Source organism: Miniopterus natalensis, chromosome 1 (assembly GCF_054644295.1).
Source record: "Miniopterus natalensis isolate mMinNat1 chromosome 1, mMinNat1.hap1, whole genome shotgun sequence".
Classification (NCBI taxonomy): domain Eukaryota; kingdom Metazoa; phylum Chordata; class Mammalia; order Chiroptera; family Miniopteridae; genus Miniopterus; species Miniopterus natalensis.
In genome coordinates, this window is record NC_142081.1 from 119,800,534 (window position 1) to 119,827,854 (window position 27,321).

At 36.9% G+C, this 27,321-nt stretch overlaps 1 protein-coding gene across 1 annotated transcript in view; it reads left to right on the forward strand.

The window, feature by feature from the left end:
- The window catches only part of MALRD1 (MAM and LDL receptor class A domain containing 1), a 543,727-nt gene that overhangs the window by 396,343 nt on the left and 120,063 nt on the right, over positions 1-27,321 (forward strand). The window contains 1 exon segment of the mRNA XM_087815868.1: positions 19,902-20,103. Coding sequence (XP_087671994.1) covers positions 19,902-20,103 — 202 coding nt within the window.

Sequence of the window (27,321 nt, forward strand, 5' to 3'; positions counted from 1 at the left end):
CAGATGTCTGTCTTATTATTTCTCCTCCAGGGTTTTTACATGCCCTACTTTTCTCTTTGAAAGTATGTAAATATACATTTTTATTCCTGGAGTTCATAAAGTCTCCTGGAAATTTGATGGACCCTTGTCAGTTGTCACCACCAGGAGGTTTTCACCTGTAAGTTATTTGATGATCTCCTTCTGTAAAAGTCTTTCTGACAGATATGTAAACCTCTGGGTCTGTCCTTGCTATTCTCTAACATGTTCTCAGAGTTTTTATCTCGCATCTTCCTGGCACTGTAGTCTAATCTCTTGGTTCAGTCTTCCAGTTCACTCTCTGGAATTTAACCTGTATTGATTCAGCTGTTCAGTTCATCTCTGGGGGGTTTATTTTAGCAACTATATCCTGAACTCTGAATGCTTCTTTTTCTTATTATCCTGTTTGAGAGAAATAATGGGCACCTAAATCCCTCAAGGGAATTACTTATATTTCTTTATTTATTGTCCCATTTATTCTATTAACAATCTTCCTCAAGGTATTCGACTAGCATTCTGTTCAATGGAATGTCTCTCTTAGAATTTTCCTCACTTGCTTGATTACTTCCTATTGGTCTTGCATTGCTATGTGTGGATAAGTCTAAATTGAATAATATTACTATATATATTCCATTGCCTCTGACCAAGTAGGAAGTTTCATTTCCCTAAAAGTATATACTCTTTCTGAGTCAAGATCTCTGGTTTTACATTGCTCTGGTATAAAGGAGGAACTGAATTTCTAGTGGGCTTGAGTTTGTGATGTAATGGTAGCTTGTTTATTTGTTGAGAGAGGTATGAGCACTTCCTGGCAGTCACAAGGGATGCCTTCTCATTCCTCTGGTCCCAGTGCCCACGCATGGAAACTCATGTGTCAGCTCTCCCACAGCAACAATATTTACCCAGGCTGTGTGTTCTAGGTCTGAATGCTAGATCAGCAACTCCTCCCACAAGGCATCCACCTGACTTTTTATAGAGATGAATTACTGGCCGATGACACATGCACAGCCCCTTTTTTATGCTTTCCACCTTTTTTAGTCACTCCAGGATTCTGCTGGGAACAGTCATTTTTGGTTGGTCTTTTTTTCACCTGTAGGTATTTGCAAGCTTCTCAGTTTTGTTTACATATCTGCATCAGTTTCCATTTGGTCTAAAACTTTCAAAAAATTCTTAACGTTGTATGTTGGTAGCTATGCCCTTGATTTTCCAGTGCTTCAGTCGACTTATTTCAGTATGTTTCCTGTCTTTGCAGTGGAATATTCTTGAGGAGTATAGGTAAACATATGTTTTCATTCAGCCATCAGAACCAGAAATCATTTTTGCAAATATTTACAATTTCGCAGAACGTGCTAAAACCAAAGTAAATCAACTCACTATTCCATTTTTTTCTATTGCTGTTTTGCCATCTAATTTTTTTCTTTTTGAGGGTATTTTGAAGGTGGTCTGTGCAGTGATATCATTAGCTGGGAGGAAAAAACCTGTAAGTGTCAGGCTGATACTGAATGCTACACAGGCCACTCTGCTGGTACGAAACATTTGGTTGGTGCTTTATTTCCGATTACTTCTAAATAGCCTGGCTCTTTCGAAGACTGTGAGGTCAGTGTTGTAGAGCTAAATACAAGTCAATCATTTCAATCTCCACATGCACAGTAGCTATAGTTTTCCTCAGCTCTTCCTCCTCTGATTCAGCCAGTGATATTTACTGCAAGTCGAGTGACATTCAGAGAGGCAATCAACTAAAATACAGGAAACCTTTGTCCTAGACCCAGCTTTCTAAGTTTCTAATGACTGGAAACTTTGAAGAGTTCTAAAGCTCTCTGGTCTCATTCCCCTTATTTAAAGGACTCTGACAAAACTTTTGTAAAAAAAAAAAAAAAAAAAGGAAAAAAGAAAGGAAAAAAAACAACCTGAAATTGCTCCCTGAAATTATTTTTTTAATCCCACAAAAATGTCAGCTCCTCATGATGAAATTATCCACTTATTAACATGACTAATCCTACTATATTAACTCTATTATTATTATTATTATTAAATTTATCGTGGGGACAATGGTTAATATGAACATATAGCTTTCAGGTGTGGGTTTCTATGTTACAAGATCTATATATTGCACTGTGTGCCCTCCACCCAAAGTCCTATCTTCTCCTGTCACCTTATATCAGGACCCTCTTGACCCACCCCCTTCGCTCTGGCAACCACCACACTGCTGTTTGTGTCAATGACTTTCAGTTTTATGTCCCACATATGAGCGAAATCATATGGTTCTTAGCTTTGCCTGACTGACTTATTTCACTTAGCATAATATTCTCAAGGTCTGTCCCTGTTGTTGCAAAGGGCAGTATTTCACCCTTTCTTTTGGCTGAGTAGCATTCCACTGGGTACATGTACCGCATCTTCTTTACCAGTCCTCTCTCCCAGGACACTTCAGTTGTTCCCATATAATGGAAGCACATGAATAATAATGATGTGTACTTAGTGTTGGTACTTACTTTATATGCATTATATTTATTTAAAACTAATAATAGACCTATCAGGTAAGTATTAATATGTCTTCCATTTAATAGAGGATAAATCAAGCTTTACAAAGATTAAATAATTTAGGCTAAGGTATCCAATTAGTATTGGCAGAGCCAGGATTAGAATCTGGGCCCTAGCCCCAGTGTAAGTTCAGCCTTCTTAATGCTAGGTTGGTTAAACCCTGAAGGAAAATTTCTGTATTTAAGATATGATAGAAATGACCAGAAATGCCTCACTGTACCACAAATCATCACCAGCCAACTTTGGATAGTTCTTTGTAGTTAGGATACAGATTTTATGTGAATGAACTCATTGACGATGAAAAAGAGTGATCTATTTCTTCAGTCTTTAAAGATAGAGCTACATGTATTTTGTTCTTTAATTCATATCCTGATTGTCCTAAGTATATATATGTAAAGTTATATGTTTGTACATATATATATGTGTGTATATGTATACTGTATATATATTTATATATACGAATGTATACCAGATACATAGAAAATTACCCATATCCATTCTTACCTATGGTGAATTTCTCATTTTAAGATAACACAGCTTACTTATAACTAATTGACCTGCAAACCAAGAAAGTTGAAGTGATGTTTTAGTGTGAACAACTAATTATTTGTAAACATAGTAAATAGAGCATTATTCGCTCTCACTGCAGTTCCTAAATGATTCTGATTTTTATAAGTACATACGTTGCTTTATCAAATAAAATAATAAATTCCTAAGGTAGAAATTGCACAATGAGAAACATGAGCTTCCACTTCTGCTTTCATTATTGACTCGTTAGTCAATTATTCCTTCTAGTCTTCTATAATGTCTGTGACTGGAGGTCTCCAAGATCCTTTAAAAGTACTGAAGCTCTTAAAATTTTAACTGGTCCATTATTTCATTCTTTTGCAAAGGTTTACTGAGCATCTATTATGTATCTGGCAGTGTTCTAAGCAGTTGGGACACATAATTACACAAAACAGACACACTGCCTGCCTTCATAGAATGGAGGAAGGAGACAGTAAGCAGGAAATGTGATAAATGAGTAAGGTGGGTAGTTTTTTTAAAGACAACAAGAAAAACAAAAGAAAAATAAACAAATGGGACTACATCAAACTAAAAAAATTTTGCAGAGCAAAGGAAATAATCAATAAACCAAAAAGACAACTCACCGAATGGGAGAACATATTTACCAATAATACAGCTGATAAGCAGTTCATATCTGTACTTTATAAAGAACTTATACAACAACTCAACACCAAAAGCACACATAAAACAATCTAATTAAAAAATGGGCAAAGGACCTGAATAGACACTTCTCCAAAGAGGGCATACAAATGGCCAAGAGACATATGAAAAGATGCTCAACATCACTAATCATAAATGAAAACCACAATGAGATATCACCTCACACCTGTCAGAATGGCTGCCATCAATAGATCAATGAATGATAAGTGATGGGAAAAATGTGGAGAAAAGAGAACCTTCATGCACCGCTGGTGGGAATGCAGACTGGTGCAGCCACTAGGAAAACAGTATGGAGGCTCCTCAAAAAATTAAAAATGAAACTGTGTTATCAAGTGATTCCACTTTTGAGTATTTAACAAAAGAAACACAAACACTAATTTGAAAGAATATATGCACCCTTATGTTCATTGCAGCATTATTTGGAAGCAATAGGCAAGATTTGGAAGCAGCCCATCAGTAGATGAGTGGATAAAAAAGCTGTGGGACATTTACACCAAGGAATACTATTCAACCATTAAAAAGAAGAAAATCCTACCTTTTGTGACAGCATAGATGGACCTGGAAAGTATTATGCTACGCGAATAAGCCAGTCAGAAAAAGACAAGTACCATGTGATTTCACTTATGTGTGGAATCTAAGAATTTAATGAACAAAACAAACAAACAAAACAGAAACAGACTCAGGGATACAGAAAGCAGACCGGCATGTCAGAAGGGAGGGGGTTTGGAGGGCTTGGTGGGAAAGGTGAAGGGATTAAGCAAAAAAACACACAAACCACAAAATTTTAAAAAAGTTTTTTAAAAATTGACACAGACAACAGTTTGGTGATTATCAGAGGGAAAGGAGTTTGGGGAGGTAGAAGAGGCTAAGGGAGGTATAAATGATGCCAGAAGGAGACTTGACTCGGGGTGGTGAGCACACAATACAATATACAGATGATGTATTATAGAATTATCCACTTGAAACCTATAAATTTTATTAAGCAATGTCATCCCAATAAATTCAATAAAAATTTGTAACAAAATAAAGCAGAATGAGAGGACTGTTGGAGCTGGGTATGGGTTCATTTTCAAAACCACAGTCAGAGTGGGTTGTGAAGAATACAAACTCTGAACAAACACTTGAAGGAGGTGAGGGAGTGAGCCATGCAAACTTGAACTGCAGGTGGGAGAACATTTCAGACAGAGAGAAGAAATAGTGCAAAGCCCCAAATCCTGAGTGTCCCTGGTATTTAAGAGCACTGGCAAGGGAGCCTTGTGACTGGGCACAGGGAGGGAGACAGTAATAAGACAGAGGAGAGGGGCAGGGCAGACCAGCCTTGAAGAAACTTTTATACCATCGTAAGGTTCTTCTTATCAACTGTGCTTTGGGGCCCAGTTCTAGAAAATTGTGATTATTAACTGAGTTCTTGAGTGCCTCCTTTGATGCCTTAATGTACCTGGTACTTTGATCCTTCTTGCCTCTGATCAGGCAAAGTTGCTAAGTCTCTGGAGAGGGAGCTGGGGAAAGCAGTTGACATTGGCAGAATTAGAGGTGATGTACCATCTGACTTTTTTAAATATCTAAAATTAGAAAGCATGATGGAAAGAGGGAAGGGAGGAGAGAGTGAGTAAATGTGTTTAGAGAACCAAGTGACCATTTGAATAATTGTTTAAATTGGCATTGGGATGGATGAGACATTTGTGATTTTCCAACTAATTAAGCAATTGAGTGAATCAAAGCAAATGAGGAAAATTCCATACCCGCTCTGTACTTGTATATTTTTCCTTGCTTTTTAACTAATAGACTTTATCTTTAGCAGTTTTAGATTTACAGGAAAAGTCAGCAGCATGCACAGACAGTTCCCATATATCCCCTTACATTTCCCTCCCCCACGTTTCCACCACTGTTAACATCTTGCCTTATTGTGGTACATTTGTTGCAGTTGATGAGCCAATGTTAATGCTTTACGATTAATTAAAGTCCCTAGTTTACATTGGGGTTCACCCTTTCTGTTGTACATTCCATGAATTTTCACAAATGTATAATGGCATATTTCCAGAGTACTATACCGAATAGTTCCACTGCCCTAAAATTCCCCTGTGCTCAACCTATTCATCCCTCCCTACCTCCCCATACCCAAAGATATATATTTTTAATTGATTTTAGAGAGAAAGGAAGGGGGAGAGAGAGAGAGAGAAAGAGAGAAACATCGATGGGAGAGAAAAACATCAATCAGTTGCTTCCCATATGTACCCTTACCAGGAATTGAGCCCTCAGCCTAGGTATGTGCCCTGACCAGGGATCAAACCTACAACCTTTTAGTGTATGGGACTATGCTCCAACCTCCTGATCCACCTGGCCAGGGCAACCACTGATCTTTTTTATGTCATTTATAGTTTTGCCTTTCCCAGAAATGCATATAGTTACAATCATACTTGAAATTGAATCTGTTTTACCATATTGGTGCGGCAGGCAAGGGGACGGAGGTTGCCCTGGTCACAGGGGCCCTGAGCTGTGCCCCACCCAGGTACCTGGTCCCTGACCAGATTCCCCACAGTGCTGAAACTAACCCCATACCATCCAGAGTGCCTCCAAGAACCCTGACCCTCTGTCCCTCCATCCCTAGACCAACCATTCCCTAACCCCAGAAATACCACCTGCCAAATATCTCAGCCTGTTGGTGAGGGACAGGAAAAGGAGAGGAGACCCTACAAGAACGGAGGCCTCTGCCAGTCCACTTTATCCCCCAGGTCCCCAAGACAGAGCTGGATCTGAAGCCCAGACACGGAGGCTAAGGCAAGGCCTGGGCCTGGGCCTCTTACCCACTTGACTTTGTTCCTCTCTCCCTCTGCTTGCCTATCTGGGTCACTCCTTTCGGTCTGTTGGTCTATTCCTGAGAAACTCATCACTTCAAGTCCTGGCAAACTCCCAGACTGCCCCATACTATTATCCATAAACTGATCTCTTTCTAAAAAAGAAAGCAATACCCCAAGGTCAGCTAGATTGTATCCTATGTTATCCTCTAGAAATTTTATAGTTTATAGCCTTTTCAGATTGGCTTCTTTCACTTAGAAAAATACACTTAAGTTTCTCCATCTTTATTTTGGCTTGCTGGCTCATTTGTCGTTCATCACTGAATGAGATTCCAGTGTGTGGATGTAGCAAATTGTGTTTGTCCATTACCCTACTGAAGAACCTCTTGGTTGCTTCCAAGTTTTGGCCTTGTAAGTAAAGTTGCTATAGACATTCACATGCAGGTAATATAAGTTTTCAACTCCTTTGGATAAATACCAAAGAGCACAATTGCTAGATCATATGGTAAGAGTATACTTAGTTTTGTAAGAAACTGCAAAATTGTTTTCTCAACTCTGTACCCGTTTGTATTCCCACCAGTAATGATAGAGTTCTTGCTGCTCCTCTTGAGCATATGATGTTTTCAGTATTTGAATTCTAGACTTTCTCATAGGTGTTTTAATTTGCATTTCCCTGATGACATATGATGTTGAGTATTTAATTGTATGCTTATTTTCCATCCGTATCACTTCTTTACTAAGGTTCTGTTCAGATCTTTTGGGCATTTTTAAATTGGGTAATTTGTTTTCTTATTTTTGAGCTTTAAAAGTTCTTATTTGTTTTGGATTACAACACTCTATGAGATATGTGTTTTAAAATATTTTCTACAGTCTTGTATCTGGAACCAAGTTTTTACTGCCTGCTACTATGAAAGCCGAACTTATGCTGGTGAAAAAGGAAAGATGTTTATTCAAGTGCCAGTCACCTGAGAAGATGGGGACTCTTGTCTGAAAAGCCCATCTCAATACTGCAGTGCAGGCAGAGGCTCTTATACGGAGGAGTAGGGAAAGCAGAACAAAGAAATCAAGGGGTGGGCGGTTGAAAAGCTCTCTATGTGCAGGCCAGCACAGTCCATCCCAATAAGGACCTAGAAACTGGTTAAGTGATGGTTTGTTGTGTGTCATACTGGTGTTTGTCATCCTGGTTCTACATTGTCCTGGGTCTGCAGTTGGAAGTCAGCATTTCCCCTAGAACTGGAATGAACTGGAATGACTGATGGTCAGAGTCTATATCTTCCGAAGTTAGTTCCTAGGATTCTTATATAAGTATGCTGTTTATCTACAAGCTACATATTAGTCAGAGTCAGCATTTACAGAAACAAAATCAAAAGAATGGTGAGGTGGATTACAATTCTCCACTGTTACAGTTTCCAAATTGTCTCTTCATTTTCAAATTAGTGTCTTTCACAGAGCAGAAGTTTTTAATTTCAATGAAATCCAATTTACCAATTTTTAAATTCATGGCTCATGATTTTGGTTTTGTATATAAAAAATCATTGGGAAAACGTGATTACCAAGGTTTTCTCCTACAGTACCTTCTAGAAGCTTTATAGTTTTGTGATTTAATTTTACGTCTATAAACCATTTTGAATTAATTTTGATGAAATTTGGAAGCTTTGTGTTTAGAATCATTTTTTGCATGTGGATGTCTAGTTGTTCCAGTACCATCTGTTGAAAAAAACTAACCTTCCTCAATTAATTGTCTTTTTTCCTTTGTTAAATACCATTTAACTGTATTTATGTGGTCTGTCCAGGCTCTGTATTCAGTCCCATGGATAAATTTGTCTGTTTTCACCAGCACCACACTGTGTTTATTAGTGAAACTTTTACATAATGTCCTGCAGTCAGGTAGTGTCAGTTCTCTGTTCTTATCATTCAATAGTATGTTGGTTATTCTGAGTCTTTTGCTTTACCATATAAACTTCACAATGAGTTTGTCAATAGCCTCAAAATAGCTTGTTGTGATTTTGACTGGAATTAAATGAAATCTTTACATCAAGTTGGGAAGAACTTACATCTTGACAATATTGAGTCTTCCTCATGGAATATCATCCATTTATTTGAATCTTTCCTTTTTCCCCCCATCAGTTTTGTAATGGTCTTCATATAGATCTTGTACTTTTTGGTTACATTTATATACATATTTCTTTTTTCAGTGCTAATATAAATTATACTATTTTTAATTTTAAATCCAATTGTTCATTGTTGGAATACAAGAAAATAATTGACTTTTGTGTATTAACCTCGTGCCTTGCAACCTTGCTATAAATTGTTTATTAATTTCAGGAGTTGTTGATTCTTTGGATTTTCTATGTAGATAATCATGTCACTTGCAAGCAAAGGCATTTTTACTTCTTCACAATCAGTATAATTTTTATTTCCTTTTCTTCTTTTATTGCATTAGCTAGGATTTCCAGTACAATGCTGAATAAAAACAGTGAGAGCAGACATCCTTGCTTGTTCCTGATCTTAGCAGAAAAGTATCTTTTTTCCCAACATAAAAATGAGGTTAACTGTAAGTTCTTTGTAGATGTTCTTTATCAAGTTGAGGAAGCTCCCTTCCTATTCCAAATTTCCAAATAGTTGTTATCATGATGGGTTTTGGATTTTGCCATAGGCTTTTTATGTATCTATATAATTATATAATTTTTTCTACAGCTTGCTGATATGACAGATTCCGTTAATCAATTTTATAATATTTACCAACCTAACATATCTTGGATAAATCCCTTCTGGTTGTATATAATTGTTTTCATACATTGTTGGATTCAGTTTGCTAATATTTTAAAGATTTTGGCATCTATGTTCATGGGAGATATTGATGTGTAGTTTACCTTTCTGATTATGCCTTTGTCTGCAGTTGATATTAGAGAAAAGCTGCCCTCACAGAATGAATTTGAAAAGGTTCCCTCTGCTTCTATTTTATGGTTATGATGTGGAGAATTGATATAATTTATTTCTTAAATGTTTATTAGAATTCACCAGTGAACCCATTGGGCCTGATTCTTTCTTTTTGGAAGGTTACTAATAATTGATTCATTTCTTTAATAAATATAGTCTTATTTAGATTCTCTAATTCTTCTTGTCTGAGTTTTGGTAAATGTGACTTTCAAGGAATTGGTAGTTTCATCTAGATTATCCAATTTGTGGGCCAAGAGTTGTTAATAATGGTCCTTATTATTCTTTCAGGAGATTAATCATGATGGTTTCCCTTTCATTTCTAATATTATATTAGTGTCTTCTCTCTTTTTCCCTTGGGTAACCTGGTTAGAAGTTTAGCAATTTCTCTTTCCAAAGAAACAGCTTAGCTTATTGATTTTAGATCTTTCTTACTTTTTACTATATGCATGTAATTCTATAAAACTTCTCTATAAGGACTGCCCCACAAGTTTTGATAAGATTTATTTTCATTTTCATTTAGTTTGAAATACTTTCGGTTTTCTTGTGACTTCTTTACCCGTGTGTTATTGAGAAATATGTTGTATACTCTCCAAGCAGCTGGAAGTTTTCCAGCTATCTTCCTGTTATTGTTTCTCATTAAATTATATTGTAATCTGAGAGCATATGTTGTATGATTTCCATTCTTTTAAATTTGCTACAGCCTCATTTATGACCCAGGATGTTGTCAATCTTGAGTATTTCCTGGGAGTTTGGAAAGAAGGGCTATTCTGCTGTTGCTGGGTGAAGTAGTCTATAGATGTGAATTAGATCCAGTTGATGGATGCTATTAAGTTCAGCTACTAATTTGTTGCCTCCTGATCTGTCAATTACTGATTGATAAAGAGATATTGAAGTCTCCAACTGCATGAGTAGATTCATCTATTTCTCCTGAAGTCCTACCAGTTTTTACCTCATCTGATGCTGCTGTTAGATGCATACACATTTAGGAGTGTTATGTCATCTTACAGGACTGAAGACTTTCTCATTATGTGATATCCTTTTGTCTCTAATAATTTTCCTGTTCTTGAAGTCTACTTGCTCAAAATTAATATAGCTTTTCCAGCTTTCTTTTCATCAATATTACCATGGTATATCTTTCCCTATCCCTTTACTTTTAATCTATTTATGTCTTTATATATAACTTGAGTTTCTTAGAGAAAATATATAGTTGTGTCTTGTTTTTTAATCCAGTCTAACAATCTCTGTCTTTTAAATGATGTAGTTACAAAACACAATTAAAGTGATTATTGGTAGTTGCATTAAAATGTAGCATATGTGTTATTGTTTTATATTTATTGACCTTTTTCTCTTTTTTTGTCCCTACTCATTTTTGCCTTGTTTTTTTAAAAAAATAAATATATACGTGTGTGTGTTTATTGATTTCAGAGAGAGGAAGGGAGAGGGAGAGAGAGATAGAAATATCAGTGATGAGAGAGTCACTGATTGACTGCCTCCTTCATGCCCCCTGCTGGGGATTGAGCCTGCAACCTGGGCATGTGCCCTGACAGGGAGTTGAACCGAGATCATAGGTCGGTGCTCAACCACTGAGCCACACCATCCAGCGGCCTTGTTTTAATTGAGCATTTTATATGATTTATTTTTCCCCCTCTTAGCATATCAATAATATTTATTTTAATCTTAATTTATTGTTAGCTCATGACTTTGCAATATGCACTCATAAATAATCCAAGTCCCCTTTCAAATGACACTATACCCCTTCATGGGTAGTATAAGTACCTTATAACACAGTATTCTCAGTTCCTCCCTTCCGTTTCTTATAACATGCGGCCTGCCATTCATTTCACTTACCCATAAGCTTAAAATTACTGAATAAATTCTTGCTATTATTCTTTTGAATAAACTGTTATTTATTAGAATAATTAAAATAAGTAAAAGATTTCATTTACTATCATCTATTCCTTCTCTAACACTCTTCTTTATGCAGATCTGATTTTCTGACTGCTGTAACTTTCCTTCTTTCTGAAGAACTTCTTTTAACTTTACTTTCAAGGTAGGTCCACTGGTAAAAAAATCTTCAATTTTCGTTTGTCTGAGGAAATCTTTATTTTTCTTTTATTTTGCTGGATAATTTTGCTGGATACATACTTCCAGGTTGAAGGGTTTTGGTTTTTCTTTTTCCTTTCAGCACTTTCAATATTTCATTTCACTGTTTTCTTGTTTTCATGGTTTCTGAGAAGAAGTCTGATGTAATTCTTATCATTGATCCTCTATAAGTAAAGAGTTTTATTCCTCTGGTTTCCTATCTACACCTAGGCATAGAATATTCAAACTGGTTCTCTGCAGTAAATACAAGTCTGATATTTATCCTGCTTGGTGTTCTCAGATCTTCCAGGATCTGTGGTTTATTGTCTATTATTAATTTTAGAAAAGTATCATTCATTATCACTTTAAATATTTTTTCTGTTCTTTCTTCTGCTGCTGCTATTCACAATAGGTATGTGACAACTTCGGTAACTATCCCACAGTGTTTGCATATTCTGCTTCATTTTTTCAGTCTTTTTTTTTCCTTTTGTATTTCAAATTAAGTTTCTGTGGACATATTTTTAAGATCATCGATTCTTTCCTCTACTGTGTCCAATCTATTGATATGCCCATTAAAGGCATGCTTCATTTCTGTTAGAGTGTTTTATTGTTTATAGCATTTTATTTTGATTCTTTCTTAGAGTTTACAACTGTCTGTTAATGTTATCAATCCATTCTTGCAAATTTTCCACTTTTACCATTACAGCTCTTAGCTTATTAGTCATACTTATATTAAATTCCCTGTCTGATGATCTCAATATTTCTGCCATATCTAAATCTGGTTCTGATATTTGCTCCATCTCTTCAAACAGTATTTTTTTTTTTTTTGTATTTTACTATGCCTTGTAATTTTTTGACAGCCTGACATGAAGTATTGGAGTAGAAGCAATTAGGCCTTTAGTGTGAGGTTTTGTTTATCTGGCTAGAGATTAGGCCGGGTCTACTCTTTGTTGTAACTATAGATATCAGGGCCCATATTTTCCCCTATTGTCTTTGGGTTTCCAGAAATATTTCTTCCAAAATAAGATCTGCCATTTCTGTTCCTTCAGTTGCATTTCTGTTATTACACAGAAGCTCTGCTTATGTGTTGGTCAGCTGTGGGATAAGGGAAACCTTTCCATAGGCTATGATTAGGTCCGTCTTTTATTGAATCTTTTAGTGACCCTGGGCTGTATCCTTCACAATTGCCTCTTATGTTTTGTTTTTTTTGGTGTTTTGTTTTTGTTTTCCTTCTCCTTAGGTAAGACAGAAAGGCTAAGGGTGGTTGGAATTGCTTATTTCCCTTCCCCCAAACGGAAAACTATCAGAGGCTGGAGTTGGGTATTTTTCTTTCTCCAATTTGTTAAGCTCTGATAAACTCCAGTAAATCAAGCTCTCTTTTTCATTCATTCATTCATTCATTCATTCATTCATTCATTTATTTATTTTGATTTATCTTTATTGTTGAAAGTATTACAGATGTCCTCCTTTCTCCCATTGACTCCCTCCACCCCGCCCCCCACCCCCCAGGCCTTCACCACACTATTGTCTCTGTCTATGGGTTATGCGTATATGCATATAAATTCTTAGGTTAATTCCTTCCTCCCACCCCCCACTCGCCCCCACCCCCACTTTTCCTCTGAGATCCCTCAGTCTATTCCATGCTTCTATGTCTCTGAATCTATTTTATTCATCAGTTTATTTTGTTCATTAACTTCCACATATGAATGAAGCTGTCTTTAAACAATTTGGCTTGAGGGCAGGTCTGGCTAAGAAGAATACAGTGCTGGGTATATTTCAAAATGCTTTCTTTTCCCCTTTTCCTACCAAAAGTTTGAGGGGATTTTTCTCTGTTTTTCAATGTGAGAACCTTGCAGGGCTCCTAGTGGTCAAATTCACATAAGTATGGGATTCCCCCCAAGAACGTTTTACTTTCGCCAGGTCAGCATGGCTCAGCAGTTGAGCATTGACCTAGGATCCAGGAGATCGAGGCTCAATTCCCCGTCAGGGCACATGCCTGGACTGCAGGCTGGATCCCCTGTAGGGGGCGTGCTGAAGGCAGCCGATCAATGACTCTCTCATCATTGATGTTCCTGTCTCTCTCACTCCCTCTCCCTTCCTCTCTCTGAAATCAATAAAGACACATTTTTTTAAAAAATGTTTAACTTTCAAACTTGTCCACAGTGAGCCTCCAGAAATTGATCAATTATAGTTCAGGTTTTTCTTAACCCAATACTGGTTCCTACAGGAGTTTCTATCCTGGGCTTCTGTTCTGGTAAGTTGTGACTCTCAGTATCCACTCATATCTCTTCAGTTTTGGGGGCAGTGGTCATAATTGCTCAGTGATCTCAATTGGTCTGATAGACCTAAGAAAAGTTGTTGATTTTCAGTTTTTTTCTTATCATGAGGGCCAGAATAATGGTTTCCAGGGTCCTTACATGCCTTACTGGAGACTGGAAGTCTGTGCTGTACACATGTAATGAATTGTTTAATCTCTCCATCTCTAATTTTAAATGTGTAGAGAACAATCAATAGTCTTACCATACATCCACACATGTAGTGAGGTTCATGTAAAATAATATGTGTGAATGTGCTAAATTTTCATTAATGTGAGCAACATTGTTAATATATATGTCCTTTACTAAATGAGTTTAAAGCCTCTAACCTCTTCTTTTTGAGGGAAATTTCCATGTTCATTACTTTTGATTTTTTCTGTCTTCTTATATAAAATTTGATTGTTTTCTAATGAAACTATGAGAATCTATGCACTGCTAGGGATTAGCATAGCTCAATTCATTGCTTTGCCCTATCAGTGATGATTAAAGAACAGATGCCTAGCAGAAGAGATGAGAGTACATGTGGCCAAGTTCCTTCTTGTTGATGCATTTCATATAATAATTTAATGAGCTAAATACATACGAAAGTGGATGAGTGTTTCTGATATCTAGAAATGTCCATTCAGAAACTCTAAGTTACCTACTCTAAGTTTCCACCAGTGGCGTGCCTTCAATGTTGCAAGCACCTGGAGATTCTTAATAGCCACATAGAAGAACTTCAGCAAAAGCTACTAATCAAGATTATTCAATTCTTTACCTGGACAATCTAGATACATGAGTATTATTGAAATAGCTGGTCTCTAATATCTATAATTTTCTGAATTTTATCATTAACAATCATATTTTCTATTACCTCTTTATACCTGTTTTTGGGGTTTTTTTGTTTTTTATTTTTTATTTTATTTTTTGAAACTTTATTGTATATTTATTTATTTTTTATTGTTTTAATGTTTCTTTATTCTTTTTGTTGAGACCATTACAGATGCCCCCCTTTTAACCCCACTGATCCCCTCCACCCCACATCTATCCCACCTTTAGGCCCTCCCCACACCAATGTCCAAGTCCATGGGCTAGGCCCATAAACATACAAGTTCCCTGATTAATCTCTCCCCACCCAGACCCCCATCCCCACCTTCCCTCTGAGGTCCCTCAATTTGTTCCAAGCTTCTGTGTTACTGGATCCACTTTGTTCATCAGTTTATTTTGTTTATTATATTCCACATATAAGTGAGATCATTTGGTACTTGTCCTTCTCTGACTGGCTTATTTTACTTAGCATAGTACTCTCTAGTTCCCTCCATACTGTGCCACAGGCAAAAAGGACCTTCCTCTTCACAGCTGCATAGTATTCCATGGTGTAAATGTGCCACAGCTTTTTATCCATTCATCTACTGATGGGCACTTGGGCTGTTTCCAAATCTTAGCTATTGTGAATTGTGCTGCTATGAGCATAGGGGTGCATAAGTTCTTTGCTATTGGTGTTTGAAGTTCCTTGGGATATATTCCTAGAAGTGGGATCACTAGGTCAAATGGCAGGTCAATTTTTAATCTTTTGAGGAAACTCCATACTGCTTTCCATAGTGGCTGCACCAGTCTGCATTCCCACCAGCAGTGTACTAGGGTGTCCTTGTCTCCACACCTTCACCAGCACTTGTAGTTTGTTGACTTGTTGATGGAGCCATTCTGACAGGTGTGAAGTGACACTTCATTGTGGTTTTAATTTGCATCTCTCTGATGATTAGCAATGTTGAGCATTTTTTCATATGTCTCTTAGCTATCTGTATGTCCTCTTTGGAGAAGTGTATATTTATGTCCATTGCCCATTTTTTAATTGGATTGTTTGTCTTCCTTTTGTTAAGTGGTATGAGTTCCTTACATATTTTGTATATTAACCCTTTTTCTGATATGTCATTTGCAAATATGTTCTCCCATACAGTGAGCTCCCTTTTTGTTTTGTTGATGGTTTCCTTTGTTGTACAGAAGCTTTTTATTTTGATGCAGTCCCATTTGTTTATTTTCTCCTTTGTTTCTCTTGCCCTAGGAGATGTATCAGCAAACATATTGCTATGACACATGTCTGAGATTTTACTGCCTATGTTTTCCTCTAGGATTTTTATGGTTTCATGCCTTACATTTAAGTCTTTTATTGATTTTGAATTTACTTTTGTGTATGGTGCAAGTTGTTGGTCCAGTTTTATTTTTTTGCATGTATCTGTCCAATTTTTCCAACATCATTTATTGAAAAGACTGTCTTTACTCCACTGTATGTTCTTGCCTCCTTTGTCAAATATTAATTGACCATAATGGCATGGGTCAATTTCTGGGTTCTCTGTTTTGTTCCACTGATCAATATGTCTGTTCTTGTGCCAGTAGCAAGCTGTTTTGATTTCAGTGGCTTCATAGTGTAACTTGATATCTGTATTGTGATCCCCCCAACTTTGTTCTTCTTTCTCAACATTGCCGTGGCTATTTGGGGTGTTTTTGGTTCCATATAAATTTTTGAAGTGTTTTTTCTATTTCTGTGAAATATGCTGTTGGTATTTTAATAGGGATTGCATTGAATTTATAGATTGCTTTGGGTAATATGGACATTTTAATGATATTAATTCTTCTAATCCATGAACATGGTATATTTTTCCATTTGTTTATATCTTCCTCTATTTCTTTTTTCAGTGTCCTGTAGTTTTCTGAGTAAAGGTCTCTTACATCTTTGGTTAAGTTTATTCCTAGGTATCTTATTTTTTTAGTTGCAATGGTAAATGGGATTGTTTTTTTAGTTTTTGTTTCTGAGAGTTCATTATTGGTGTATAAAAATGCCATCGATTTCTGGGTGTTAATATTATATCCTGCTACCTTGCTGAATTCATTTATTAAATCTAGTAGTTTTCTGGTGGAGTCTTTAGGATTCTCTGTGTACAATATCATGTCATCTGCAAATAATGACAGGCCAATAAATATAGACCGATAACTGCTTATGAAGTTGAAACAGTAATCAAAGGGCTCCCAGCACACAAAAGCCCTGGCCAGGATGGCTTTACAGGGGACTTTTACCAAACATCCAAAGAAGAATTAACACCTATCCTCCTCAAACTATTTCAAAAACTCCAAGAGGAAGGAACACTTACAAACTCTTTTTACAAGGCCAGCATTAGCCTAATTCCAAAACCAGATAAAGATACTACAAAGAAAGAGAATTACAGGACAATATCCCTGATGAACATAGATGCTAAAATCCTCGACAAAATATTGGCAAATTGGATCCAACAATATATTAAAAAGAACATACACCATGACCAAGTGGATTTATTCCAGGGATGCAAGGCTGGTACAATATTCACAAATCAATAAATGTGTTACATCATATAAACAAATTGAAAGATAAAAATCACATGATCATATCAATAGATGCAGAAAAAAACGATAAATTCCAATGCCCATTTTTGATAAAAACTCTCAGCAAAGTGAGAATAGAGGGGTCCTACCTCAACATAATAAAGGCCATATATGACAAACCTACAGCCAACATCATACTCAATGGGAAAAAATTAAAACCATTTCCCCTAAGAACAGGAACAAGACCAGGATATCCACTTTCACTACTGTTTTTCAACATAGTACTGGAAATCCTAGACACAACTATTAGAGCAGACGAAAACATAAAAGGCATCCAAATACGAAAGGGGTAAACAAAACTGTCATTATACCTGTTTTTGAATGTTTTTATCCAAACATATGTTCATTTAAGTGCTGAGGAGTTGCTTCCTCAAAAATTTAACTTAAACTTAATAGGATAATATGTATTTTGGTAACATTTTATTCTATCTATATTTTTTTGATTTAGCAACTTTTCCTCAAATTTTCCCTGCCATAAAGTATGAGCAGTTCCTTTGAGTATATCATCCTTGCATATAATATAAATATATTAAAACATGTAAACTTCATTTTATATATTCTTTGAACCTATATTATTTTATTAAAAATTCACAATAAACAAGTATTTTGTAATATATAATTTTGACTATTACTCTATTAATGAGTATTTGTTCAACCAAAATTTAAAATTTCAAAAACAGAAGTAGCCAAATTATTCATCTAGCAGTTGATTTTTAGAAAACTGCTTCAAACAATAAGTTATTGTTGCAGGATAAATTGTCTTCCAGTAATGTGTATAATAAAATATGAAATTAGAAACAAATAAAATTATAATTAATTACTTTTCAAGGATATTCGCCATTTTGCTTTTTCAAATAGATGTTTAAAAATTTGGTTTTTTAAAAAAAAAACAAAATACCTTTTCCTGAAAGTTATCTCTGTCACACACACACATACACAAGCATATAACTAGTAAAGACAATGAATTTTATTTCTATTGAAAGATAAGACATACATACTATAATTTTAGCCTTGGTGAGTTTCTCTTTGACCATCATTATGATGAAGGGACCATCTTAAATGACCCTCCTAATTTTTCCATTGTCCATTGTGACTGCAGAAACACTTGACATCACATACAGTTGTTCAATTTAATACATTGGTGGTATTATAAATACACGTTACCATTGAAACATACCATGATCTTGTCAGTTTCATTGCAATTACATAGTTAGTGAAGTGCAGCAGAATTTATTTGAACTATACTAGGGTGAAAAAATGAGATAAGATAGGTTGACATCTATTGGAGAGTTAATGCTCATGATGGGGTGTATGGGGAGCAGTCAGGGAATGTCATGTGAGGTTTTGGGAAGTAGAGTAAAAGGACAATGAAAGAAAATGAAATTTGGCAAGAGCATGCAGGATTGATTGAAGCTTTAAAACTCCGAAAGCAGAGAATAAAATGAAGCGTAAACAGAATAGATACACTCACACATAGCATCTAGGGAACTGATATCTATAAACATTCAGTAAGAAAGAATATAAAAAAATGTCATTTGAGCTTTACCTTTTCTGTTGTTTAAATACAGATTTTTTTTTTTTTTTTTAAGAGAGAACTATAAATGACAGTTTTTCGTCGGTGGTTTTTTGTGGGTTTTTTTTGGAATGTTTTTACTGTTTTAAAAAATGATCAGAACTTGGCACAGTGGTTGGTTTCAAAGCTAACTTATTTCTATTTCTTTTTTGTTGTTGTTGAATCTGTTAGTCCTTGAACTTTAAAACATCCTGAATATTCACATTAATTAATTCAGGAAGATTTTCTGTCAAAATGTTAAATATTTTCTGTACATTACTTTGGTTTCTAAAATTACTTCTCATGGTCATTTACAGTGAAGATTTTTTTTTTTTTTCTCCAGTGATACAACCTTAGTCAAACATGGGTGATGTTCTTTAGCAATGAGAATTCTAGTTGTATACCACCTCCAGCTCTTCAGGTGCTTTAAAAGTTATAGTGTTTACCATGTTCAATTTGATACACGGAAACTAACATGACAAAACCAAAGGTCTAATTAATGACAGAAAATATAACATCCATAGGTTCACTTTATCAGCACGGTATGCACATATAGAAAATATTATAGTCAAGGTACTGAGCTGTCACATTGCTGAGCTCCATTCTTTCATTAGCAACCTGGATGCCCATGAAAAGCAGAGTCAGGATTCAATTGCAGGCAGTCTGGCTCCAAGTTTGTCCTTTGAATCACTAAGCTATGGCTTTGAGATGATGGATTTATCATGTGGCCAATTAAAAGAAAGGACTAATCATATTTTAATATGCAGCAGCTGACAGGGTACATTATACAGAAATGAAATTAGTCCCCACATGTCAAAAACCTGAAACCATCAAGTCAGTGTAGAGTACTCTCCATGCCTCCTTTGTTCTTAAACATCATAGAAACAAGCAAAAACAATTCGAAAGTGGTTTCCATTCACATTGAGAAGATTCGACTGCCTTGGGTAAAAGATGCCCAAGTATTCTTCTAATATCCAAACCAAAAAGAGTGTTTTTTTCTCTAATATCCAAACCAAAAAGAGTGTTTTTCCCCCCACCCATTATTAGGTGTATACCATTGAGGAATCTGGACTAAACATCCCAGTGTGGTCAGTGATTGGCAATAAAAGACCTGGTTGGATATATGGATATGTACATCTCTCCAGTAACAGTCCATTTAAGGTGGCATTTGAAGCTGATTTGAGTGGAAACGAACACATCTTTATTGCCCTGGATGACATCTCCTTCACCCCAGAATGTGTATATGGAGGTAAGTGATTCCTGCAGAAAATAGGATATACAGGTATTGTTTTTAATATCTAAATACAGAAGAATTGGGAATTTCTGAGGAATTTCCAGGTTCAGTCCTAGTCATATATTGAAGAAAGAGCAGTCTGTATTGTAGGAGGTAAAGATTTTCTGCCCATGACACCTCACTATGATATTTTCATGTCATCTGGGCAACAAAATAACTTTGACTAAAGTTCATTTGAAAACATGGAAGAAATTTGGTTTCATTAATAAAGCTTTATTGTCACTTTCTTTCCTAAGCTTTGCAGTAACTGCACAAGGTAAAAGTCCCTATGGGTCATATATATTCCAGACTGTCTTTTCCATCCATATTAACTTTGTTGTTGTTTTTTTCATTTCTAATCTAAATTTTTTATTTATTTTAATATATATATATATACTTGTTGTTGATAGTATTACAGATGTCCCCTATTTCCCCCCTTTACCCCAATCTACCCAGCCCCTACCTACCCCACCGCCGGCCTTCACCACACTACTGCCTGTGTCTATCAGCTCTTAGTAGTTGAATGAATAAAAAAGCCATGGAATACTATGCAGCTGTACAAAAGGAGGATCCCTTACCCTTTGAGACAGCATGGAGGGACCTGGAGAGTATTATGCTCAGTGAAATAAGCCAGTCACAGAAAGACAAATATCACATGATCTCATTTATTTGTGGAATCAAATGAACAAAATGAATTGGCCAACAAAATAAGCCCTGAGACATGGAGGCACGGGGCAGACTGACATATCTCAGGGATGTGGGGGTGAGCGAGGGGACAAGAAGACATATTAACTTTTGCCCTTCTCTAGGCTTCTCCCCTTCTCCTGTTTCTACTCTACAATCTAAAATTTTTATTCCATTTCATAAAGAAAACAAAAGTCCTGTCACTAACTCCTTTTTTTTATCCTTTTAATTGAAATCTGAATTTCTGCTGCTTAAGATGTCTCTACTTAAGTGGTTATTTATTCTTTTAAAAATTTAGTGTTCAACATCTCAATGCTCAGCAATAGGGTTATTGTCTCTCTCTTGCTCCATGCTTCTTCCCAGATTTTGTTGTTCTAGCCACACATCTGGGTTCTTATCCTTTTCGTAATTTTTCTTTGGATCCTAAATCCCGGGCAGTCCCAACTTCCAGGCAATTCAGGCTGTGTAAAATACAGACCTTCAGTTCTAGTCACCTTCATAAATATTTTTCCTCATTAACAACCTCTCATAGTTGCATTCGGGACCTTATAATACCCTCTGAACATTTAGGATTAAAACTTTCATCTAATCCTTATGTTCTCTACTTCTTGATTACTCCTCCTAATCCTGTTTTTCAATATAATTAACAAGAAAAATAGAATTCTAGATTTTCAATGCTTCATGCTTTTTTTCATAAAACACCCTCTTTATACTTTTTCCTAAAAATCCCAGATATAATGATCTAACACCTCAATTCCATTCTAAATCAGCACTTTGAATTCTATTATGTTCTATTTTTTTTTTTTCATTTTAACAAAAATTTGGATCCTAATTAGGTGCCAGGAACTCTGCTAACTACATTGCAAGTATTTATCAGCCATCCCTGTAGAATAGACAAGTATCCAGCTCATGTTTGGTCATAATGACTTTATCAATGTTTAAAATTGAGTTACTATACAAAATACCATTTGTATTTTCCAAACTGTTGATGGTAATGCTCATTGGCATGACTAGGAATTTTGGTTTATCACTTTAGTTGGGCCTTCAAGCATCCCAGACACATGAGTTTCCCATTCCCTGGCACTGTTTTCTACAACAATTCTCTAAACCTCCAACTTCTCCCTTGAAATTTCTTCATTCCATCTATGTTTTGAATACAATATAGAGCCCTTTTGTAACAATCACCCTTAATTTTCTCTTTTCACCTCCAAATATACCTGTATCTACAACCAAACTTTTTTTGTTACTATTTGTCTCAGGAAAAAACCCTCCATTTTTCCAAGAGTAAATGTCTCTTCTTGGTCATTTCTGTTCTCAGCTTCTCCCATCCAAGTCTTCTCTGTCCTATATCCTATATCTTTAGTTTCTTTTCTTTCACTGATCATTCTTAGCTCTTGACATACACACACACACACACATTGATGCGCACACACACACGTATATGCATACACATACATATATATATATATATATACACACATATATATATAATTTCCTACTAATTTTGAGCTCCTCAAGAGCAACCAGGAGCAAGAGGAGCTTGTCTATTTCATCTCCAGAGCTTAACACAAGATCTAAGACATTTAGAATACAATTTAGTGAGACTTGAGATGAGTCACATGATTGCTGCTAGGTCCACAGGTAGGTACATGATTGGCAAGCCTGTTACCAGGGATATGGGCGGGCATAGTTCCTGCTGGATCTGCAGGTGGATGAGACTGCCTCCAGGACCATAGTCTAGCAGGGCCAGAGCCATATCATGGTATCACTTCTGGGTCTGTAATCAAGTCTGCAGATGGCAGAGCTATTACCAGGGGTGTACACATGTGTGGCCCCCACTGTATCCTGGGTAGGTCCCAGGGCATGCCTCCATGCCTGTTATAGAGCAGGGCTGTAGCTGGATCACTGGGCTGCTTCCAGATCCACTGCCTTGTCCAAGATCAACAGTTCTGTTACTGGGCGTGCTGGTGGATATGGCTCTCGCAGGTCCTTGGGTGGGCAAGTCTGCCTTCTGACCATGGTAGAGCAGGACTAAAGACAGGTGACAAGGCTGCCTCCAGAACCAGTTAGGTTGAGGTTAGCTGGCCTGTTACTAGGGGCACAGACAGGCATGTCTCTTGCTGGTTCTGTGTGAGCAGGATTTTCCCTGCACCATGGCAGAGCAGGGCTGGAACTGAATCATAGGACAGCTCCAGAGTCCACAGCCAGGACTGATGTCGACAGTCCTGCTTCCCAGGGGCACAAACCTGTGTTGCTGGTCCCTGCTTGGCAGGAATGACTCTAGACTACTGTAGAAGGGGTGGTCTAGAACTGGTGCCAGGTCTCAGAACTGCTTCCAGATCCACAGTTGAATCCAAGGCCACTGGGACTATTCCTGAGAACACCCATAGGGATGGCTCCTTCCACATCTCTTGGAAGATGGAGCTGGTATAAAACTTCAGCTAAGCAGCGCTGTACTGTATCCACTGAGGGACAGAGCTACTTTTGGTTTGTAACCAGGACTGCATTCACGAGCCTGCCACCAGGGCACGGGCCTGCATTCCAAAGTGGCTCTCCTGGCCTTGGGCTTTACAGGGGTTTCATAACCTCCTACTTGGATTTTAAAGTTCCATCAAAGACACTTTGCCCATGGATGATTGCCAGACTATTTTTTTGTGGGAAAGGGGTGGGGGATGTGAGCTAGAGACCCCCTATTCAACCATCATTCTGATGTCACGCTCCTCATAAAGAATTTTTAAAGGCTTTCAAGAAGGAAAAATATATATACATGCCTCAGTAACCTTGGATAAAAATAATCTTTAGCCCTGGCCCATGTGGTTCAGTTGGTTGGAGTGTTATTCCTTACACCAAAAGGTCAAGGGTTCAATTCCTGGTTAGGGCGCATATCCAGGTTGCGAGTACCATCCGCAGTCGGGCCACATGTGGGAGGCAACTGATGGATGTTTCACTCTCACATCGATGTCTCTCTCTCCCCCTTCCTTTCTCTCTAAAATTAATAAAAGCATGTCCTCGGGTGAGGTTCAAAAAGAAATGATCTTCAACCGTTAGTACTTAGACAGGAAAACTTCATTTTCTAGTAATGCTGCATAAAAGAAGCATTACTTTCATATAAAATTCAAATCAATCAAATTTTAATAAATTTTTCTCCAAAATTTCTAATTCTGTTGAAATGGGACACAGTTTTCCAGGGAAACATATTTTGCAAAAAAATACAAAAATTCTGATAGTACAGGATCTGCTACAATGAATGTTCACTGAACAAAGCAAGAGAAAGAAGTTTAAATAGATTTTTCCAGTATTCATATATGTGTGTTCTTCATTCAGCCCTCAGAGGCGAATCCACCTATACCATCAAAACTGCTTGCCATTTCCATCTTTCCTAGTGTAGATTCAAATGAACTAAGGTAGCTAAATTAACTTAGATAATATTTATCAGATCTTATAATAAGACACCTGATTTTTACATTTAGCATACCAGCTTTTTTCTCATGTCCAGATTAACATCGTAAGATTAAAAACAGCTCTCAACTTCATTTCAACCTCGTATTGGGATTTTCATATTTTAACTCTCCTCCTCTTTCCACTCCCAAAATATACATTTTTCTATAACACAAAGGAACATAGAACTATAGCATTTGTCACCACAAGTTACCTGTAGTTTTCTTTCCATTTAGAAGATTGCCCTATAACAGTAGCCCCTTTACCACCCTAAAGAATCTTCGATTTCTGCATTATTGCTTCTCCATTGTCCCTTTAATTACTTTCAGTTTCCCAGGATGTTTTCTAAATGGAGGCATTCTCAATGCAATAAAACATCTCCATCAATTCTGAATCAGCAGGGAAATGTATTTCTTTTCACAGGATCTATTTTCTTTAGCCATGTGAGTTTCCAAGGGTAGAAGATGTTTGCTGAGTTTTTCCTATAGTTTGAAGCAAAGAGGGTCACATTTATCACCACTATACATAAACATTTTACAGAGCTGGTAGGATACTACTGCTTTTAAAACTATAGAAAGTGTTTCAAAGTATTGGAAACAACAATGGGAGAGAAATTATAGGATGCTTGAATTATAGGATGATACGTTTCTACATAATGTCATCAGGAGTTTAATAAATGGGCAAATACCAGTAGACTCAGCTGGAGGGAAGTGACAGGAAGGAAGCAGATTATCTCAGCTCCGAGTTTGCTGGTGTCCTGGGTTGAATAGTGTGCTCCCAAAATACATGTCCTTCCCTGAACCTTACAATGGGACCTTATTTGGAAATAAGGTCTTTGCAGATATAATTAAGATGTAAGTTAGGATGAGGTCACACTGGAGTAAAGTTGGCCTTATTACAGTATGACCGGTGTCCTTATAAGAAGACGAGAAGGGACAAACAAGCACACAGGAGGAATGCCATGTGATGAAGGGGACAGAGGTTGTCTATACCTCTGTGAGTCCAGGGATGACACGAATTGCCTGCAAAACTGGAAGCTAAAAGAAAGGAATGGATTCTTCTGGGTTCTCATGTAGAGCCTTCAGAGAGAGCATAGCTGTGCCAACAGCTTGAATTCAGACTTCTGGCCTGCAGAACTGTGAGAGAATACATTTCTGCTGCTTGAAGCACCCAGTTTGAGGTACTTCTTTACAGAAGCCTTAGGAAACTAATACAAGTGGCAACATTGAGGTCTACTTTACAATCAAGAACTGGGTTCAAAACCTTCATTAAACCCCCTACTGCCCATTTGACCTGATATTTGTCATCCATGAAATGATTATTTTCAAGATTTAGGCAATGTGCCTTGTCTAAAAGAGTTTCATTAACTATTTCAGGCAATTAAATAACCATTTAGAAAAGCCTAACAATAATTCTTAAGTAATCTAAGACATCTCATCTTACACCCAGTAACGGTCCTAACTGAGAAGTGCTAAGTCTGATGCTCCATTACAGAATACACAGTAAATAACAATATGTGCTGCCGTGTGTTTAAAAGCTGAGAAGTCTTTTTGTTGAATTGAAAGAAAATAGGTCTTCAGGGAGGGATGCAAATTCCAAAGGAAAGAAATACTATCCTAGGGCACCTTTTTAAAAAATCTTAACTTGGTAAATGCAAAATGATAGCAACTAGCAAAGTGCCAAACAAAATAAAGAATAATATTCATTAGGAATTCGAGGGGAATGAGCAGCCACAAGTTCTCCTTCTTCATATCATCACTATTAAAGGACAGTTGTTCTTGCCTCATTCTTGGATAGAGATTCTTATTCTGTTTCACGTCTCTGGACTTGAACAGCAAGTGTTACTAGGGAACATTTCCAGGACAGGGGTATTCTCTTGAACACAGATTATTTAGAGGTTCAGATGTTTGTCTGTTTTCATCACCATCATCATTTATATCATCTTCGGTGATGTATCCTACAAGCCTAGAAGCGTTTCTGTTATATAGTAGAGATTCAATAAATGTACTTTGAATAGAGAAATAAATATGTTAAATGGATAGAGGAATAATTAGAAGTTGTTGCCAACTGAATTTATATGGTACCTCTCCTTACTGCCATCAATGAACTCTCTTTTCAGTCTTGTTCTCAAACCCTTGCTTGGAGAGAGAGACACAGAGAGAGAGAGAGAGCGATTAGTGAATTGTCCAACAGATTCTGTGACTGTATTGAATGCTAAAAAGATGACAACTGGACTAAACTTTTGGAGGCATGAGTCTAAATTATGACTGTGCCACAAAATATTTGTATGATTTTAAGAAAATTATTTTACTCCTAGACCATGTTTTGTCATCAATGAAATGAAATAGATAACCCTTAAGTCTCTTCCAACTCTGCCTTTTTCTGATTGTATGGACTGGATTTGTTGGAAAAGATCAAGACAGCAGAAGGGAAGCAGAGAATGACACAGAAAGGGCCAGAGTCCAGAGAGAAGGAGCGGGAAGATGAAGGGGGCCTACGGGGTAGGGCTGACAGATACAGCAGGGCTGTCATTGCAGTTAGATGCAGAAGACTTCTCAGTACTTGGTGTGTGTGTAAACTTGAGTGGCCAGCCTTTCATTGAACCAATGAATGTTGAGCATGTGTGCTGTCTAGATTGAGATTAGAAGGACAGATATGAATACAATTGTATCACCAGCTCTCCCGGAGTTCACAGTCTAAGGAGATCTTGGGATAATGATGCATACCTGGAAGCTTAAAGTGGTAAAAAATGTATTTGAAACTCTCTCAGCTCTAAGGCCTGTGTTCTAAGATGATTCCATTTGACTTGGTGGCATCATCAAATACACAGAAGTAATTTCTTGAGACATCCTTGAATATCCGTGAGAAATAGCAGTTTGCTGGTAATCTTGCTCTCATTTTTCTTTTTGTAAAGAGCCCTCCCTGATTTGTAGCATTTGCCTATTTTGTGGGTGCAAATATTCCTAGCATGGTTGATTTCAGGTGTCCTGTGTGACATCCCTGGAGGTGAGGTTGGGAAGAGATGCACACGGTTGGTACCATGGGCTGCCGCACACAGGGTCAGGGAGTGAG